Source organism: Pteropus medius, unplaced genomic scaffold (assembly GCF_902729225.1).
Source record: "Pteropus medius unplaced genomic scaffold, Ma_sr-lr_union100, whole genome shotgun sequence".
Classification (NCBI taxonomy): Eukaryota; Metazoa; Chordata; class Mammalia; order Chiroptera; family Pteropodidae; genus Pteropus; species Pteropus medius.
In genome coordinates, this window is record NW_024356249.1 from 15,848,013 (window position 1) to 15,869,330 (window position 21,318).

General features: G+C 33.5%; 1 protein-coding gene across 2 annotated transcripts in view; it reads right to left on the reverse strand.

Annotated features, from left to right (window-relative positions):
* Positions 1 to 3,925: 3,925 nt before the first annotated feature.
* Positions 3,926 to 21,318, reverse strand: part of ING3 (inhibitor of growth family member 3) — a 30,487-nt gene continuing 13,094 nt past the window's right edge. The window contains exons 5-12 of one of the 2 annotated variants that reach the window (XM_039860631.1): positions 15,770 to 15,866; positions 13,888 to 13,959; positions 12,972 to 13,052; positions 12,559 to 12,716; positions 11,654 to 11,847; positions 10,209 to 10,401; positions 9,010 to 9,048; positions 3,926 to 7,485 (exon numbers count right to left, since the gene is read on the reverse strand). In XM_039860631.1, coding sequence (XP_039716565.1) covers positions 7,369 to 7,485; positions 9,010 to 9,048; positions 10,209 to 10,401; positions 11,654 to 11,847; positions 12,559 to 12,716; positions 12,972 to 13,052; positions 13,888 to 13,959; positions 15,770 to 15,866 — 951 coding nt within the window. In that variant the 3' untranslated portion in view covers positions 3,926 to 7,368. Of the gene's footprint in view, positions 7,486 to 9,009; positions 9,049 to 10,208; positions 10,402 to 11,653; positions 11,848 to 12,558; positions 12,717 to 12,971; positions 13,092 to 13,887; positions 13,960 to 15,769; positions 15,867 to 21,318 lie in introns of both variants that reach the window. The other variant, XM_039860630.1, reaches the window with a different exon arrangement.

The window sequence follows — 21,318 nt, forward strand, 5'->3', positions numbered from 1 at the left end:
CTATTATATTACCATTAATTGCAAACTCACAGAGCAAAATCTTTTCTTAGGTAGAATAAGAAAAACAACATGGGTCAAATTCATGCGGTTACTGTCAATGGTGCAACACACACACAAGATTTAATAGAAAAGTCTACGTAAGTGTCAGATTCTTGCCTTGGAGCCCTCCTTGTCCCTTAGGAGTAAAATGCTGTGTGTAGTTAAGGTTTATGCAGATATACGATTATGCATTGTTCTGTATTTTGTATAAACAGGGAGCATTAGTTTATATCAGGTTTAGGACCATGCATCCTTTCACCTATATTTGGAACTTTACATGTGCCACTCATTACAAATGGCACATCAAAGGTTCAGTCTACAATCAGGCTCATGTCTGCTTCTTGATATGCTGGAGGAGAGTGAAGAGACATCTTAAAGCAGTTCTGCAAACTTCCTCCAATTTCTAATGCAGTCAACATTTAAACGTGTTTAATTTCCTTTCAACTCAGTTGTGTGGCTTTTTTCTGAATCATTTCACTTAAGTAGAGTCATTTTTTATACAAATCTATGGGTTTCAGTTTAAGGTCACTGAAACTTTTATGATGCTTGCTACGCACTTAAAAAAAGTAAAAATGAAGATTTTTCTCTTCCTTTCTAGTGGTTTTAAAACTACACTAGGCTGTTAAATGATGAGCAGGATTCGGCAGAGTTTTGGAACTGTGCAAAAGGTAAAAAGGTAAAAGGGACAGTGTGCAGGACTTACCTTGGGTACAGAATTTGTTCAATTTACACATGGAAATAAGATGCTGCAATGAAAACCTTCATTTTTCTACTATCTTTTTCTTGTTTGATGTTTAAGTAGACACATTCTACGGCCTCTTTAAGTTTCTAGATGAACAGTCCAGATAGACCAAATGCTTCAAACTAATGCTTTTCATTTGAAATTGTCCACTAGACCAGTATTTCTGAGCATACAAATCACCTGGAGATCCCATATAACATTTGATTCTGCCTTTTTAAATGAAACATACAGTAAATCCTCCCTTAATGTTGTCAGTAGGTTCTTGGAAACTGCAATTTTAAGGTAAACAACAATAAATGAAACAAACTTTACCTCAAACATTTCTAATATTAAACATTGAAATAAATGTGAACTATAGGTACATTTAAGAAATATTAATAAAAATAAGTAAAACAATGATTTTTCAACCTGCTGATTCCAGTTGAGGGTCTCAGGTGGCCAGAGCCTTTCTCAGCCACTCAGGGTACAAAGCAAGCCCCCACTCTACACAGGGTGCCTTTCCATCACAGGGTACACTCAAACCCACACCTACACTCACTCAGACTGGGGCCATGTAGGCACACCAGTTCACCTCTCTTGCACATCTTTGGGATGTAGAAGCTGGAGCATAAGAAGAGAAAAACCCACGCGGATGTAGGGAGAATGTGCAAACTCCACATGAAAACAGTGGCCCCGGCTGGGAATCAATTTTATTTTATTTTTCTCTTCGGTGCTACAACCAAATGATGTTGAACAAAACAATGCTATTCGAGGACACGTTGTACGTGCTCCAGTGCTCCTTAATTCTCAACTGGTCACATTACTTATTTTTCACAACTTTCTCTGTTTATAAGCATTTTGAATTTGCTTGTACCAGCACCAAAAGTATTCTCTGTACTGTACTTAGCTACTAGTGTACTTACATATCTTTATAGTGTATACTGCTTTATGAAAGAAACTATTTTACTCATCTCCATACTCTTGGCATCTAGAAGTGCCTTCTTGCAATTTAAGAATTCATATTTGTTGAGGTCTACACATCATAAATTTAAATACTTTCCATATTATTCTCATTTTTCCCATGAGAAATATTTCACATCCTGGTAACAGTTAACCCAGTGGGACAATTTTATTCCCTGAAAGACATTTGGCATTGTATAGAGACATATTTGGTTGTCACAGTTGAGGATGGGGGTGGGGTGATACCCACATCTAGTGTGTAGGTGCGAGGGATGCTGCTAAACATCCTACAATGCACAGGACAGCTCCTCCACAACAAAGAATCATCCAGAACAAAATGTCAACACTGCTGAGGTTAGAAAACTGAAATTTAACCGAAGAAATTGTTGCAAAATTTTTACACATGGCTAAGATGGTCTGTTACTTAGGTTAGCATACTGATACTTGAGTAGCTTGTGGCAATGACATTGGGTTTTTAATCACTTAAGAACACTGTCCCCCCAAAACAAATGCAACTTTGTGCATTTAATCTCTTTTAAGTCTCTTGAATTTGCTTTTAAGATTTGCATCCTTCCTCCTTCTCTTCCTTCCCTCCTTCCCTCTCTCTCTATATATGTAAACTTTTAGTCTTTATATAGTCTTTTATATTTATATACATATACACACATCTAGACATATGTATACATATACACATACATATATTTACACACACATTCTAAAAGATAGCTAGGAAGAACCACTTCAAGCAGTGAGCATGCAGGTAGCATGTATGCAAATATTTAATCCAACGAATTATACTATTTGTTTTATTTTCTTTAGGACAAATTCATACCTTGGCATGAAGCCAGAATTCTTGTTTTTATCAACATATAAAACATGAAAAAATTTAGTTTTCTTTTGTTATATCATAGATCAAATTATGTTTGTTAACTCAATTAGAAATTGAAGACTTATTTGTCTTCTCTATAGACGTGCAATATAATATTCCTTGGAAACAACAATACATTTTAATAATTCTCGAGAAAGCCACCTAATTTAGCTTTTCTTTTTAAAATGTAATCACAATTCAATCGTCCATTTTTATTTTCAGAAAATAAAAGGTATTTTGAAATTGTTACAGCATCAAATTTGCTACCTAAAAAACTGATGTAACAAAGGCTGCCGTTCATTCAGCTAATTTGGGCAGTGAGAAGGAAACACTGACAGTATGACTCTTCGGTCACAGGTATACCACATAAAGTCAAAAGGTTACTCCTATATCTAAACCATATGATCTCTGATATATAAGCTTAACCTTTTCTGTTTTCAACTAGATAACTGGACTCTTTAAACGTTTACAAATGACAACAATTGGTGAAGTGAAAACACCTTTTGGCACGCATGGGAAACCCATTCAAGAAAATAATTTTTGTCATATTAAAGATACACATATAAATGCTTTATGGATACGAACATAAATTTTGATAAATTCTAATGAGACATACTGGGGAGGTCATAGTAAAACTCTACTTACTAGTTATACTATTAGTCAAATCATTTTAATGAACTGATTTATTTATGTTCAGAGTTACTTAGAAATATTTCTGGTTGGCCCCTTGTATTATATTTGATCTAGACAGCTTTCTAAAGTAACTTGGCACCTATTACAATTGTTTATATTTTAAAGTATCAGCATGGAAGTTCCCTCTACTGGAGTAGATTTAACAATGCAAAAAGCCTTTGCTTTTCCCTACAAGTCATGTTAAACTTGTGAATGTTTTAAATTAGTTCCTCACTGGAGACTAGCAGTTATACACTTTCCTAAGAAAAACTATTCTTATTCATTAACATAGGTAAGTAGAAACGAGGCATAAACAACAAGCATGCACCTTCTCCATCCTCACTTCCCACACTGGCTTCTGGATTTTAATAAGCAACAGAAAAAATGAATGATTATAATATCTCCTTTGCCAGCAGTGAAGGTAAAAAAACAGCTCTAGATTAATTAAAAACAGAATCATATGGCTTTGAAGAATTTATTAAGGTATTATTAAATTCCTTTTAAATAAACATTTTATTATGCTGAAGTCTCTAATAATTTATTAGTTAAGGTATTGACTTACAAGGTATACATGACTTACTACTTTAAAATGTAAATGACAAGAAGGGGACACACCTCTTCCTTGTTCAAACTTCGGTAAACAAAACAAACAATCCTGAAGTCAGTTCATCTTTAAATCACTTTAAACTTTATTTCACTGTAGCAGAATCAAATCATGAATACTAGGATCCTGGATCAGAAATTACAATTTGTTTGAATAATTTAAATTTTATCATCTAAAAGGAAATCTAAAGATCTTGACTAGCAACTCTAATTTGTAGTTTCAGAAACTAGGAGAAAAGATTCATCTTAAAATTATAATTTTTAGCAATTTCTAACTTATAAACTAACTTTGTGGTCCTTAGTTTATAATCTTAATAAGTACTATGATTTCATCAAACTGTTCACTAAAATAATAATTTAATTGACATAAATTAAATGTCACCACTACCATTAAAACAATGCCATGTCACAGTGTAAAATGTTCTTCCCGAACGGACTCTTGCTTCACTTTCTGGATTCATTCCCTGACCGCATCTCTCTGCCCCATGGCCGCTCATTCCAGACTGCTTCCAAGTTCCCAGAATGCAGCTCTTGAACAGTCTTTTCTTTGAAAACCCTCTCTGCTCCATCTGTTTTTAGGAATCAGTTCAAACGAAACCTATGTTAAGTCTCCCAGTGTTCCCCAGGGTGCTCTGTACACCCACCTACCCATTACAGCATTTATCAAAATATAGCAATTGTTCGTTAACATGTCTGTCCATCCCACTCCCCCATGAACACACACACACGGACTCACACACACCTCGATCTCCGTATTCTCAACTTTTATGTACTTAATGATTGTAAAATTATAAAATTAAACATTTTTGAGGATACTTTTTCTGTTAAAACCCGTCCGTTGACAGATTTCTTTCTAAATATGTGAGTTGAAAGAAAACATTGCAATGTCTGCACATTCAGAGTATCTTCCTACACGAGCATGTTAGACATTTATTTTTATGAGACTGAAATAACTAATTAGATTGAGAAGACCATTTTTGAGGTCTAAGGACAAAGAGCGCTATGTTGCACAAACCTAAGATTGTTAAAAATCTAAAATACGTGGAATTTGCTTTAAAGAAAAGAGCAAAACAATTAACTGCCCTTAAAAAGAATGATTATATGTTTATCAAACAGTCAGCTTCATTTAGGCATTTAATTAAGCCATTTATTGCTTCAAGTGTGTCACCATGAACATTTTAATATACACTTCACAGCAGAAAGGCCTCGATTTTTACCATCTATAAATTGTGAACCCACATTTGGATATTTTTGTGCCACCACCAATTGTTACATGAGCTTTGTACAACAAAAATTTTGAATGTGTATTTTATAATACCAAAAATGTTCATTATACCCCTTGGTTTATATGTCACAAAGAATATTAATAATTGGCCACATACTTTCTTTTCCCATGAGGTAGTTCCATGTCTTGCTTTATGAGATATTAATAGCTTCCACTCATTACTAAACTGCAAAAAATCTTGGTTTACTTCTTTACACACGCTTCATAAAATATTAATGTTTGAGTTTAAAATTTGTCAAAATGTTTTCTGAGTGATTTGGTTAAGTAGTGGGATTCACACACTGGAAGGGGTTGTAGCAGCTGGAAATAGGGATGTTCCTAACTCTGACAAGGAACTTTCTCTTAAAATAAGGCTGTACGTAAGGCTTTTTCCTTTGACCAATTCCTATAATACAAGTAAGTTCGGAAAAATCATTATATTTAATTAGAACATTAAACAATACCACTAAGCATTTCCAGGCAACATGCTAATAAGCAAGTGAATACTATGTTATATATTATTTCTTAAATATTTCTTAAAGGTTTATAAAATCTCCATGAAAAGGTTGAGTATCATGAAATCATGATAACTATGATATCGTCAGTACCCACAAATGAACCAACTTAGTTTTATGGGTTGTCCAGTTATAAAATCAGACTGCAGCAGCTCAGAGTTGTGGAATGGCAAAGCTGGAAGAGACCTCTGAATCCCCTATCTAACCCATATCCTTTGGGTAGCATTGCATAGATTTTACAGTTTTCTGAGTAAGTTCTAAGAGGCTCATAAGTGGTTTTGATTAAAGCAGGAATCTCGTGGACCCAGTAAGTTTTGATATAAAAGAAATATGACATGATAAGTATTTTAAAAGCTTTAAGAATTTTTCTACCGACCAGACTCGATAGTATACCTTAAATAAAACTTCTTCCATGCAAAATTTATAATTTAAAGAGCACCTATAGAACAAAATCTTAGGAGTGTTTACAGACTTCTGCAGCCAGCATCACCCTGGTTTAATAAGGCCCAGAGTGATTCGAAATTTGAATTAACGGTCATACCAGCATGTGGTAAAATCAAAACTAGAACTCAACTTTAAGTTCTAATCCAGGGGGGTCTCTTTACTTAAATTGGTCACACTGCCTCAAGTCAAAACATCTATAACCATAATTTTATTTTATCTGCTGTAATTAGACTTCTTTCATGTCCCTTTGACTGAAGGAAAAGCCAGAGAAATGTTCTAGAAAAATACATTTGCATTTCAAATTTACATTAAAAATGTCCTTCCCTTATTTTCACATCACAAATTCCAAGTATTATTAAAGAAATAATACAGATTACACAATTTTCTGTGTCCTGGGCCTCTGTCCTTTTTAGATTATGAAAATTGGAGTTAAGAAATTTCCATTATTAAGTGTGTAAAGTATAAATACAAGTAATTTTTTAAAAACTTTATTTTAACACCTAATACAATCCAATTTTAGGGATTACTCGCACAAAAAAATAAACACATTTGGTATAAAAATGTTATCACTTTAACACCCTTTCCCCTCAGCCCTTCCCCCTCCCACCCTCATGAACTGCACTCTGTCTGGATGCAGAAACATATAAAGACTAATGGCACAGATTCGTTTTTACCTACAGGAGTTTCTGTTTATGTACCCAGGTACTCTAGAGGACACCAGCCCACTTTATCACATGAACCATTTCCTTCAGCCTGCTGAATTTAGTTTCACAAAGAAACAAAGCTTATTATAAAGGCATTTTAAAAACCATTATCTTAAATTCTTTTTAGAAGCACTTTTTTTTTTTTGCGACCATTTATATACAGTGTTACATAACAGCTCTGGAGTACAGTACATGCAGCAGAACATACCTGTTGAATATAAAATACTTTTCTTAAAATCTTCATCGTTGGAATTCTTTGAAGTCTAAATTATAGAATGCCCATTAATTTCAGAAAATGGTTAAGGAGTACAAATGTCTGCATATGTCGGCCACTGAAATAATCCAAGGCTAACTGGAATAATATTCATAGCACACCAGAAGTGCATAAATAATTTACTTACATTATTAAAATACAACCCATAAAATTCAAGTTCAAGATCTTACAGGATTGTCTGTGGAAATCCTTTAAGTGGTTGCCGGGAAATGCACTGTTCCTTCTTTCTCTTTTCTTCTTTTTTAAAGTCTCATATAAAATGTTTAGTTGAAATTTGTTTCTTCCTTAAATGAAACGACCACCTTTATTTGTGCCGACTGCCTCTTCTCTTCATTGCAGCCGTGCACTGTGGACAGTACCATTTTCCTTTTGGTGCTTCTGTCAATCCAACACATCCATAATGGAACCATTCTATAGGGCACTAGAAAGCAAAATTACAAAGAAATTGTTTTTACTATTTCTCAAGGTTAGGGAGCATGTATTAAAATATGCCCAGTAAACAATATTAGATTCATGAAAACAGAATTTTTAGATCGAGGTGATTTAAAAACCATATGGTCTGACTGATAAGCTTCAAAGATGAGGAAATAGAGGCACAGAAAAATTATGGATTTTTGTTAACTCTGAGATTCGTGTAATCTATTCCCACAATTTGAAATAATGAACCGAAATTCACTAATTTTCATTAACTTGGAGAGTAAGCTGGTACCAACTTTCAAAGAGAAGAAGAAAGATGGATCTTTTATGTAGAAGGTAAATGTATTTTAAAAGTTTTATTTACTATTCAGCCTTATTTGCTCCCTCTTAGAGTGGAATAAGCTACTTGTAATGAAAGACTAAAGAGATACCCTAGGTTTCTTTTCTGGGTGTATCCTTCGATATGTAGAGGAAAAATATTCTACTCTTTGATATATTAATTAGGCAGCTGTAAACTCCCACAGAAAATCTTAGCATCAGAAGAGTGTAATCGGGAATGACGGATCAGAGAATGATGGGAATCTCATTCATCATTTTCAGTCAGTGTCCAGAAGATGGTTTATAGCAGTATTCTTGAAATGGTAGAGCAATACTGTTTTGCAATAATCACAAACAGCCCACAAGTTAATTTTAAGGAGGGAACTGGAAGGAGGGTTTTTCTCTACCTATGTGAACATGTTGCTGGGACACTGTCAGGTCAAGGAAAGGACAAATTTTAATGGACCAAGCCAACTCTACTCAATCTTTGGATTGTTTAAAAATTTTAAACTCTTATTATTAGCCTTAGAGCTCTAACATTACTGGGTAATTTTTCTATAGAATTCAGAGTTCTGTTACCCCTCTGGAGTAATAGATGGACAAAAGAGGGCTGAGCTGTATGAAAGTAAGGAGAGAATGAAAAATACTAGACAAAAATGTTCTCTGCATTTAATAAAAATCTCTCTAACCAAAATTAAGCTTCCTAAAAAGAGGAATTCCTTTCTTTCAAATCTTTATTTATTTTTTTTATATTAGAACTGGCTCTTATCAGGTGACACCTGCAGAGTACAAAACTATACTAATGGAAAGAAAATAATCGCATATGACATCTTCAACATCCCTACCCATCACCTGAGCATCGTGTTTCTTAAAGAATGTATCGTCTGCAAGTTCCAATGCTTTACTGTGATAAGTGAACTGGATTCTAGTAAACACAATATTCTTTAGCAAAGGGAGAAGAAGGTGTTTCTAATGTTAACACCTTTGAGAAATATAATCTGCATGTAAACCCATAAAATTAGCTTTAAAAGTTAAAATAGGAAACACTTTAAGGGACACTAACCTATTCTGGAGAATACTCTAGCATTAATATGACATAATTAACATAACTGCAAACTGTTTCCTGAGACTGAGAAACACAGTAAATAAAAATATTCAAGTAATAATATGTGATTTTTCTCATTCCTAAATAAAAAAATCTTATACTTACATCTTGGTTATCACAGCCCACCATCTCACCATAGGATACCTAGTTAAAAAAAATTAAATATTTTATTATGACTATATACTAAGTATCTAAACTCAAATTAATTATTTATGATACTGTTAGAAAATAGAGAAAAATACACTAAGTACAGGGCAGAGTATATAAAGTTATACAATTTTATAGATTTTTTCCTAAAAGACTTTTTTTGGGGACAGGGCACCGGGGAGATACATAGATATTATGTGCTCTTTGAAAGTCTGAAAGAACTTACTCTAAATCACCTTTGCAGGTGGTTCCTCTTGTAAAGCTTTAAAGTTTCTTCCTTGGTTATTTACCTACTTAAGGTTTTTGCTTTTTCTTGGATCATGTTAAATCATTTATATTTTAGCAGTCAATAGTGCATTTCCTTAAAACTTCTAAACTTATTACCTATTATACGTTCTTTCTCAATTTTCTTTTTGCTGTTCCTTACTAGCACTTTATAGCACAACTTCCTAATTCTTGAATTCATTGAAGTTCTCAATACTGAATAATTTTTCAGACAGAGGTAACTAGATGGCATACTTTCTGATTCTCTGCACAAGTGTGAATATCTGCATCTGGTTCTATGCACATGAACGACAACTTCTCTGGGTAACAATTTGGGGGGACACTCGGATATTTCCCTCAAAGGTCTACAGACATATTTCATCAACTTCTAGTTTTTTGTGTTATGGAGGGAAAATCCTGAGTGAATTTGATTTTGTTCTTTTGTAGGTTACCTACTTTTACTGCCAAGATATTTACAGAATTTTCTTTTCTTAATCCAGGAATGGAATCAGTCAGCACCTTAATCTTGGACTATCTGGCCTCCAGAACTGTTGAGAAAATAAATTTCTGATCTTTAAACCACCCAGTCTGGGGCATTTTGCTAAGACAGCCTGAGCAGACTAAGACAATATGTACGTGGGGTACATAGCGGTGATATATCAAAATGTTTAATTTTAGGTTATATCTGAAGACTGAGATCATGGGTGACTTAACATGTTTCTTTATAGTTTGTATTTACAACAAACATGTCGTATTTATAAGAAGCAGAAGAAAAATATACCCAAAAAAGCAAGAGTATTTTAACTGGAGTAAAAATAGCACTTAAAAAAGTGAAATCTCTTTTTCCTAATTTATTCAGATTATGCTTTTATAGGCATATACCAGACTTTTACCTGATTACAAATGCAATATCGTGGTTCATTTGGGTCATAAGTCCAATCAACCTGACTGTTTGAATCAGATTCTGGTACTACTGTTGTTTGTTGAGCGATTTCCTGTACGACAGTTGATGATGAAGAACATGATGACAAGGAAGAGGAGGAGGAGGAAGATGAGGACTGCTGGCTTGAAGACTTGTTGTTGTTTCTGAAAAAAACAATATCAATTTTATATGCTCAGCATCCAGAAGTAACCTGAGAAAAACTCTTAAATAAATGGCATAAAATGAAATGGCACCAACTGCATAAACTCACGTTTAAGACTAACTTAATCTGAAAAAACAGATTAAAACCACAATTATTTAGAACAACAATGAGCAACATTTTTCATAATGGTTTATTTTTGAGAATTTTTTGTTTTCAAAATATTTCAGAATTTTTAAAATAATTTTTTAATCAAGTTATTACTTACCATTGACTTAAACTGTAGGTAATACCTTTTAGAATTAGTATTAGTTATGGCTACCTTACATAACTATTTTTAAGCAAACTGAATACTCTTCATAAAATCTAAAATACAAATACATACACACAAACATTTGGTGAAAATGATGATAACCATCAACCAATGTGTGAATACTTACCTGTGTAGAACAGGAAACAAAAGGTTTTAAAATTCACAATTATTTCACTATTATCTGAATATTAATTAAATTTTAAAAATACAGAAATTTACCATCTGCAGTTATAAAAAATTTGGGTCATTAAGATGAATTAATTTATAAGATATTTAACACTTTAGTGGTAGTTCTACCTTGATTATTCTTTTAGGGATTTATTCACAAAAATAGAATACATTAAAAAAGCTATAGTACAATTATCAGGTAACTAATTCTGTTGGCCTAGCATTTGAATATCATTATGTGTGAACGTCAGGGATATGCAGGTACTTAGGACAGATGGTTCCAAAATCTGTTAAGTTTTCATACTTAAAATTGATATACTCATTCTAAGAGTGTCATACAAAATCTAAAGATGTTTTCATAATTTTAGTTTTGGGGATATAAGACCAAGAATTAAGACATCTTGTTCTTAACCAAAATGAAGAATCTTATTTTAAAAAATTCCCAGGATATAACTGATATCTTATGCATTAATTTGCCTTGAAACACGTGACAAAATAGGGGTTATATGTGAAGAAAGTTTCATAAAATGGTTTAACCTCATGGACGAAAGAAAGCAAGCAGAAGTAATTTATTAACAATCCCAACTTAAGCCTCCAGAAAAATTTACCCCTTCGAAGTACAGCGGTGTGAATGAAAATGTCGTATCTTCCACAGCTCTAAAGTTCAACCTGATCCATTACAAGCTGCCTTTGTTGAACACATGGAAGCCCTGCTGGATGCCACAGAGACCGCATCTTAGTAAAGGTACAGGGCTACTGTCGCGATAAAACTTACTTGCTCTTTCTCCCACTCCGTGAGTCCGCTGCTGCTGAGCTGGCATTCTGTGTCAGTGTCGTCATGAGTGCTGAAGATGACGAATAGCTAGGTGTTTCCCTGGGCATCGAAAATTCCTTTCCCAGCTGAAAGTCATTATTTTTAAATGCTTCATAACTGGCTTTTAAACTTGATGTTCTTCGTCCCTCTTTCATCTTGAATAGACATTTGTTAATAGTATTAATACACGAATATGTAGATTTTCAAGTCTTATTATTTATAGTATTATTTTTATTTAACCAATATTCCTTTATTTTGTTTAAACATTATTTCCATCATTGTAATTTACGCTATTTTATGTAAAGAATCAGTTTTACAGTGTTATGAAGTAACTACAAGATGGGTAACTAAATGTGGAATACAGACCAACTGTATGAAAGTGAGTAAATTCAAGGCAACCTAAGTTCTGAGGCTATAGAGGAAGCCCTGCCACCGGTAGGGAGAAGAAAGCACAGTCCTAGCAGGTGCTAGGATGGTAGATACTTCAAGGTTCTAAACGTGAAACAGAATTTTTGATGTGATTAACAGTGCAGACCCTGGGCAGAGTCTGCCTAGAATTTGATCTTAAACAGTGGGTTAGGTCAAGAACATGGGCATCATAAGCAAATTTTTGGGAGAAGGAATCTGTGTGAGATTGTATGAACCTATTTTTTACTTTTCCTATCAAATGGGTGATTTCTGCATACTCATTTCAATAAATAGTCAGATATCATACAACTATGATTTAAAAATAAAACTATACAATTAAAAAAACTTTTTAATTTTTAAACTATACAATTAAAAAAATGTCTAGTTGTTTCTAATGGAGTTTGCCAATGACAGACAAAATGAAACAACATTCTGTTTCTAAGACTTTTCCTTTTCACCTGTGCTGTAGCTTGAACTGCTTGAGCTGCTGCCATGGTAATTGCCCCTGCACCAGTTCCTGAAGATAATGAGCCAATGTTATAGGACGCCAGAGGTTGGGAGGAATTCACACTGTAAGCACTGTTGGAAGAGGCCGTAGAATTATTATTTCGACAACCTGTGTAAAATTAAAGAAGAAATAAAAATGGTTAGAAGAAAACATAACATTAGTGAGTTTAAAATACATTCTCTCTCAGCAGGGATATAATCATTAAATTTAAGTTTCATGTCACATTTTTTCTTTTACTTTTCTCTCCATATGTAGACTTTAACCAGGTAAAGAATCTATATGATTCATCCATTCTGAATGCTTTCGTTTCCTCTTTAACAGAATAAAAAAAGCAACCAATCATATTTATGATAATAAACTTACCTAGTGTATTTTCCTTAGAGGCATCTGATGTTAAGGTAGATAGAAGAGCTTCAGATTTAAACTTCTTTTCAGGAATATGATCTGTTGTCGTATGGTGAGAAGTTGGATTATATTTCCTTTCTGAATATAAATAAAGAATTCACGTGTTTTTTAAACTTTAGAGAACTATGGACAAGGTATAATACTTCCATCTGGTTATAAACTGGTACAGTTATGAACTGAGTTCCTCATCAAATATGTTTTCTTAGAAGACGGAACTCGGTGTCACATGTTTTTATTAAAAGCAGACTACTCATTTTAAAAAACTTCAGTAGTAAATTACTGCAGATAACCCATGATGCACCATGGTTCCACCTGTAACACGAGGGAAATTCTGTTTTGAAAACATTATCTACAATTTAGATGTTTTCAACCAACTTTTCTTTCTTATCAAATTGATTGGTCAAAAAAATCAGATAAAGTCAAGGAGCCAGCTAGCTGCCTGACTAACCATTCATTTAGTCACTAACTCACCAACTTTATTATACGCCAAACAGTAGCTAAGCACTGGAGAAGCAAGAAGGAAAAAGACAAAGAGCCAACCATCAGGTAGTTCATTGTTTGGTTCAGTTGTAACTGCCTCTAGAGAGAATCAGGTGTCAGTGTGTAGGAAGTATATACTGCTATTAATACCATACATTCTTCCTCTATGAATTTGGAGAAAACAGACTCCCTATTCTTAAATCAAATATGTTTTTCCCAAATGAAGAAGAGAAGTCTGCCAGTAAGGTCAATGAAAAATACATCTTTCAAAATAAAAGGAAAAGATTTTTGTTTCTCAATCAGTTGTACAGATCTAATAAAAGAGAATATACAGGTAATATATGATGAGTTTTTAATTGTATTTACAATTTTAGCTGTACTAAACCAAACTTACTTTCCACTGGTGTATGTGAATGAGCGTGGTGATTGTTCACTGGCTGTGAAGGAGTATCTAATTCCAAAGATCCTAAAAAAAAAAGAGCGAGAAGAACAAAGATACAACTTTACACAGAAACTTTACATGTCAATCAACTATAGGCACTGTGTACCTTTTCCCAGCAGAGGACTAGTAAACTGATGCATATGCCATTTTGTGTCATTTTAGTCAAACATGTTAGAGGGTCACCACTGCCAACTTCACCCTGAACTAATTTCATTCTCTCTCTGAACAATAAATAATCCATTTCTCTATATTCACCTTACATACAAAACAGCTCAAGGCATGCTAATGTCTAATAAGGGAATTCACGACAGAAGGTATCATGTAAATGGATGAATGGATATTATAACCTCATTACTGATAAAACATGAAAAACTCAACCTAGTCTTAGTGAGTTGATAACCTTTCTACAGGATATCTTAAAGTATTAGGTGATGGGACATCACCATATGAGAAAAAATTCTTTAACCATTAAAATGGCATAAGTTTGTAAAGACTTCCTAAAAGAAGTTAGGGATTTTACATGTGAAAAATGAAACACTGAATCTCTACCGCCAAGCTTTAAAATACTTTCAAATAAATTTTACGGGTCTATCTTGATCTCTTGAGATGAACTTATGGCAGGGCATAGGGTGGAGCAGTTTTTATAACTTGATCCGATTTAGTTTCACATGTCTGTGTCCTTACAGATGATGCTTCATGAACTTTCCTGCAGTCTTAAAAAGGTATGAATTGTCATTATTCAAAACTATTATCAGCATTTCAAAAGAAATCAAAGCAGCAATAGGATATTTTATTTTGTCTCCAAATACTTATTATTCTCAGATAGGGTTCCCCTGGAACAAAAGTTCCACAAATAAATTAGGTGATCATCTAAAGTGATGGATCTACTTATGAATACAAAATGCAACAATGGATACCAAGATGGATTTGTGCCTGCCCGCTTCTCTACTTGACCTTTAGTAAGTATATAGAGATACATAACCTAACACTGTAAAGAAACCTTTCATCTGTGGGTAGAAGAAATATATACATGCTCTTGCTGTTGAAATACACCAAGAGAAAAATATGTTTGAACACTTTAAATAATTCAAGTAGAACTCGGTCATAATACTATTTTGATCTAACTAACATTTAGTGAGTGCTGACTCTGGACTTAGCACCACATTATGTGCTTTTATGAACATTACCTATTTAGGTTGGAAGAAATGCTAAATTAGATAAGGAAACAGTTCATGTCTCCATTGTTGGAAAGTCTCCTGAGTTAAATCCAAGAAGTGATAAGGGTAAACAACTGCAGGGGATCAAGTCAAGCCTTGCAAAAAAGTATTAAAATGGCTTTTTGCTGATATGAGAAAGTTTAGAAAGACTTTTCTGAGGAAAAAGAGAAAGTGTTATGGGATTTATCAAAATCTTTCTTAGTAAAGCTGAGGAAAAGCCTTAAGACAGTTTTTAAAAATAAACATTAACCTTCCTCAAGGCTTAAGTACACAAAGAGGCAGGGCAAAGACAATACATTTAGTGACAGACGGCTGACTTATTTCTAGATAGTTATATTTCTTTAAGTCTTTGCTCTTACCACTCATTTTACTAGCATATTAAAAAATGGAAAGGCTTAATATGTTATTCTCATAAGGAGTAAGTGGATAATATCCTACACTATAGCCCTCAGTATCCATGATCCAAACAATTCCACTGCCAGGGTCCAAGATCCTCGACCCGGTTGCCACCATCCACCGAAGCTCTGGATGTGAGAAGTCTCTGAGGGACAAGCGTCTCTTCAGTGGTTTGCGCACACACTGTCCGACATTGATGGAAAACTGTAGATTTTACTTACGCCTCTCTAATATTTCTGTAATTCCAGCATTATCAGCTTCCAGCTCCATTTTAAACTTAGCCAGCTCCTGATCCAGCTTTCTCAAGTGTCGATCTACCTGTTTCAAAGAAGATCAAAGATAACCAACAAAATCTGGGACACTATTAAAGTGTCAGTTTAATGAGAGAACCTAAATCTTTTGTTTCTGTTTGTGAATCTGTTTTGTATACTTGAGGAAGTCAATAAACCCTCACTTCCGATTGTTAACCCTATAAAATGAAGATTCTAGGCTAAATAATCTCTGAAGTCCCCTTTTATAAATTTTAAGTTTTAAGAAAATAATTGCAATTCATTAGAAAATGTTCAGAAGAAGTAGGATATAAAAACTAAAACAAAACTGACATTAAGGATTTGAAGGTGCACAGGAGGGCTGGTAACTTCACAGTATGCCCTATGATTACTTTCACCCTCATCTCCTCTTATAATGAGGTCATCCACACTGCCGTACCATAATCACTGATACTTAGAATGAGGAATGCAAGATCCTTAGTCTACAAACAAAGAAGCTACTGTATTCTATACATACATTTCTCTAAGGCAGAAAAGTGGACAATTATACTTGTAAATATTTATGTAAAGGGCTGGAACAAAAGGCGTTTTTAGCCAGAAAACTCCATTCCCCCAAAAAAGCTTGGTTAAAATAGTTTTATTATAAAACTACTGCCCTTGTAAAGGTGGCAAATTTTGTTTTCTCTCACCTAGAGATATTCTGACTGATGTCAGAAAATGATATGACACCTCAAACTAGCAACAATTCTTATTGTATTTTTAAGCTTATTATCTTTTAATACTTTTTCAAATTTACTACTTTGAAGTGAAACCAAATCATGAAATCTTTGAAAAATATTCATGTTACATTATTGACATCTTTTTTTCAAACTCGTTTCCCACTGGATCACTATTATAATTAAGAGTAACTCTTTTACAAGTATCATAATGTCTATGATACATTACAAGGGTAAGTATTTTAAATAAGACTTTCAATTAAATAATGTATATCTAAAATAAAGAGGAAGGGAAGAAAAGTAGCAAAAGACAATTTGTGTGCGTCAGATGTGAGGTAATATGCTCGGTGCGTTAGACAGTCTATCTTTTTTAGCCTTGCTTCTAATCTTCTGAGATTGGTTATTACTGTCTCCATTTCAATAAGAAGAAGGCTCAAAGGGGTTAAGTAACACACCCCAAATCAATAGCTACTGCATTGCAGAAAAGAGATTTAACCCTAATCTATTTGTAATAAGTTGTGTTTCACCATTTATATCTAACGTTGCCCTCTGAACTTGTACATGTGGGAGCCAATTGTTTCTTAACTCAGAACAGAATTCAAATTGAAAAAATAAAATAGGAATATTGTCTTATTATCTGCATTTTATATATTAACAGCAACCAATGGGGTGTTGGTTTATAATTTTTTCAATAATTTAAAGCCAAATTTTCCCTTCATCTTCACACACAATATACTTTTCAAAGCTTGGTAGAAGTTGTAATTAAAGTATTTAAAATCCTGTAGGGTCCATTATGGACATTTGCTCCTAATCAAAGAACTTGCAGGTAACTGAGCATTCTTTAATGGAACCTCCCTTCCAAAAATAAAGTGTGAACACAAACCTCAGTTATGCAAGAATATCTTTTACATTGTCAAAATTTAATCTCAAGGGAAATCAGAAAAAATACTCATATTTAAACTCCAAGACAAATGAATGCAATAAAAATACTCTACCACCTTTCTTACCTATTTTTATTTAGTAGTATAATTATACTACTAATAAATACTGAGTTCCTATTATGTGCTTGGTTCTGAATTAAACACAGGATATATGAAGTATGAGAGAGAACACCTGCCTTCACAGTAATTAGAATTTAGTTAACATATCAAGATTTATATAAGATTTCTAATATAATGAAGGTTTAAAGTATGTGTATATATATCCTAGATGTAACAAATAAGCAACAATTCAAAGTGGGTCAGAAGTAGCTAGCGCTTGAAAAAACAGAACATTGGGCTGTATAGACACAAAGGAAGTATAAATGCATCAGTGAAGAATGGACTGCATACAAATAGATGGGAAAAAAGAAGTAACAATTAAAGAATGTAATGTAAAGAGACAGGAAGACAAACTGTATTCTCAGAGTAAAGGAAAGTATGGTGTGACCTGTAATAGGTATAGTATAGAGAAGAAAAAGTGTTAAAATCTCAGTTGGGAGGGTGGGGTTAAGGTGAGATGAAGACACTATACACACCCACTAACTCATTCCACCCTTACATCTAAGAATTGTTTCACTGTATTAAAGATAGTACTGATAAGATTTATTACATCTGAAAGCATGGAAAACAAAGATGAGAATTTTCAGTACTAAATAGCTCAGAAAAAGCAATGGAACTCAAAGAATTAATAACCCTAAAAACCAAATTCATAATTAAAATAATCAAAGAAAAGCCTTGATCACTGTGGCGGGCAGTTCCTGGTATGTAAAAAAGATTATGAACTGATAATAAGCAATTATTAGGCGAGAGATTTTCTGAGATTCACTGTTGCTCTACTAATCAAATCAGAAGTTGCAAAGTAAGTTGGCCACAATATTTAACTTAAGCTATAATCAGGATACTCAAAAAGTATTAAGCGGCCATAGCAAGAGCTTAGTTGAACTTGACTGAAACCTATGAAGTGGACTGCCTCCTCCGACATGATTCTGAATGCGTAAAGCACCTATTCTAGCTGATCACAAAGCAAGAACCTAAGTTACCCGATCCCTGCATAACACCTGACCCCATATAAGACTGAGTTATAGTGAATGGTAAAAGAGTACTGACTCAATTGAGAGATTTTCCATTAACCATAGATTCCTAACGTAAGGATGAAAACAGAGTCCCCACTTAATGTCAATAAACATCAGTCACAAGGTTCCAAAAATCATATTCTATAACCCCAAATCATAAATGCTTTAAGTTTAAATCATCCTTTTCCTGACTTCTTCAGAGACAAAGGAAACTATCAACATTATTTAACATATTCATCATCATAAATATATTTAAGTCAAAATTAGCCTCTCTGAATGAAACAAAAAAAAATCCTCATTCTTTAATATTTTTGCATAGAGTTGTAATCATTTATTGTTTTGTCTCTCCCAGTGTTCTAATATTCAAATTTTAACGTGTGTCACTGATGGATCCAAAAATATATGTACTTTTAAAAAAAATTCTTCAGGATTTGACAAAATCCAGCATCCATTTCCAATAAAAATCTCAGCAAAGTGGGAATAGAGGGAACATACCTCAATTTAATAAAGGCCATGTATAGTAAACCCACAGCTAACATTATCCTCAATGGGAAAAGCTAAATGCGTTTTGCTTATGATCAAGAACAAGACAAGGATGTCCACTTTCACCATATTTATTCGATATAGAATTAGAAGTCCTAGCCACAGCAATTAGATAAGAAAAAGAAAAGGCATACAAACTGGAAAAGAAGAAATGAAACTATTATTTGCAGATGTCATGATACCATAGAGAACCTAAAGATTCCACCAAAAATTTATTAGGACCGATAAATGAATTCAGTAAAGTAGCAGAATACACAATTAATATTTAGAAATCAGTTGCATTTTTACACAACAATAACAAGCTATCAGAAAGAGAAATTGAGAAAATAGTCCCATTTACAATAGCATTAAAAATATACCTAGGAATAAATTTAACCAAGGAGGGAAAAAACTTGTACTTGGAAAATTATAAGACACTGAAGAAATTAAAAAAAGATACAAATAGATGGAAGGACATACTGTTCTCATGGACAGGAAGAATTAACATAGTTAAAATGTGCATACTATCCCAAGTAATTTACAGATTTAATGCATCCATCCCTATCAAAACACCAATGACATTTTTTCACAAAACTAGAGCAAATAATTCTACAACTTGTATGGAAGCACAAAACACCACGGATAGCCACAGCAACCAAGAAAGAACAAAGTTGGCGGTATCATACTATCTGATATCAAACAATACTACAAGGCTATCATAATCAAAATGACATGGTACTGGCATAAAAATAGACACATAGATCAATGGAATAGAATAAAGAGCCCAGAAATAAACCTGCACCTATATGGTCAATTAACCTACGACAAAGGTGGTAAGAATATACAATAGGGTAAAAAGAGTCTATTCAATAAATGATGTTGGGAAACTGGACAGATACATGCAAAAAAATGAAACTAGACCACATTCTTAAACCATATACAAGAATAAACTCAAAATGGATTAAAGAGTTAAAGTAAGACCCACAACCATAAAACTTCTAGAAAAAAAATAGGCAGTAAACTCTCTGACATTGCTTAGTAATATTTTTTTCTGATATATCTCCTCAGACAAAGGAAATGAAAGGAAAAAAAAAAAAACAAATAGGACTTCATCAAACTAAAAAGTTTGTGCACATCAAAGTAAACCATCAACAAAACATAAAGACAAACTACTGATTGGGAGAAGATATTTGCCAATGATATATCTGGTAAGGGGTTACTATCCAAACTGTGTAAAGAACTCATACAACTTACATCCAAAAAACCAAACAATCCAATTAAAAAATAGGCAAAGGACCTTAATAGACACTTCTCCAAAGACGACATACAGATGACCAACAGATGCTCAATGTCACTAATCATCAGAGACATACCAGTCAGAATGGCTATCATCAATAAATCAACAAACTACAAATGCTGATGAGGATGTGAAGAAAAAAAGGAACTTCATGCATCGTCAGTGGGACTGCAAATTGGTGCAGCCACTATGAAAAACAGTAGGGAGATTCCTCAAAAAAAAAAATGAAAAATAAAACTACCTTATGACCCAGCAATTCCACTTCTGGGTATTTATCCAAAGAAATCCAGAACACTAATTTGAAAAGATATACGTACCCCTATGTTCACTGCAGCATTAATTGCAATAGCCAAGATATGGAAGCAACCTAAGTGCCCATCAAGAGATGACTAGATAAAGAAGTGGTACAATTGAATATTATTCAGCCATAATAAAGAATAAAATCTTGGCATTTGCTATAACATAGATGGACCTAGAGGGTATTATGCTAAGTAAAATAAGTCAGAGAAAAACAAATACCATATGATTTCACTATATGTGGAATCTAAAGAAAACAAACAAAACAGAAACAGACTAATAGATACAGAGAATAAACTGATGGTTGCCAGATGGGAGGGGGGCTGAAGGGCTAGGAGAAAAAGGTGAAGGTATTAAGTACAAATCGATAGTTACAAAATGGTCACAGGGATGTAAATATAGGATGTACAATATAGGGAATAGTCAATAGTATTGTAATAACTATGTATGGTGCCAGCTGGGTACTAGACTTATTGGGGGATCACTTCCTAAGTTATACAAATGTCTAATCACTATGTTGTACACCTAGAACTAATATAGTATTATATGTCAACTCTAATTGGAAAAAATAAAAAAATTATAAAAAGTTTCTATATGATTTATGGTTCCCGATATG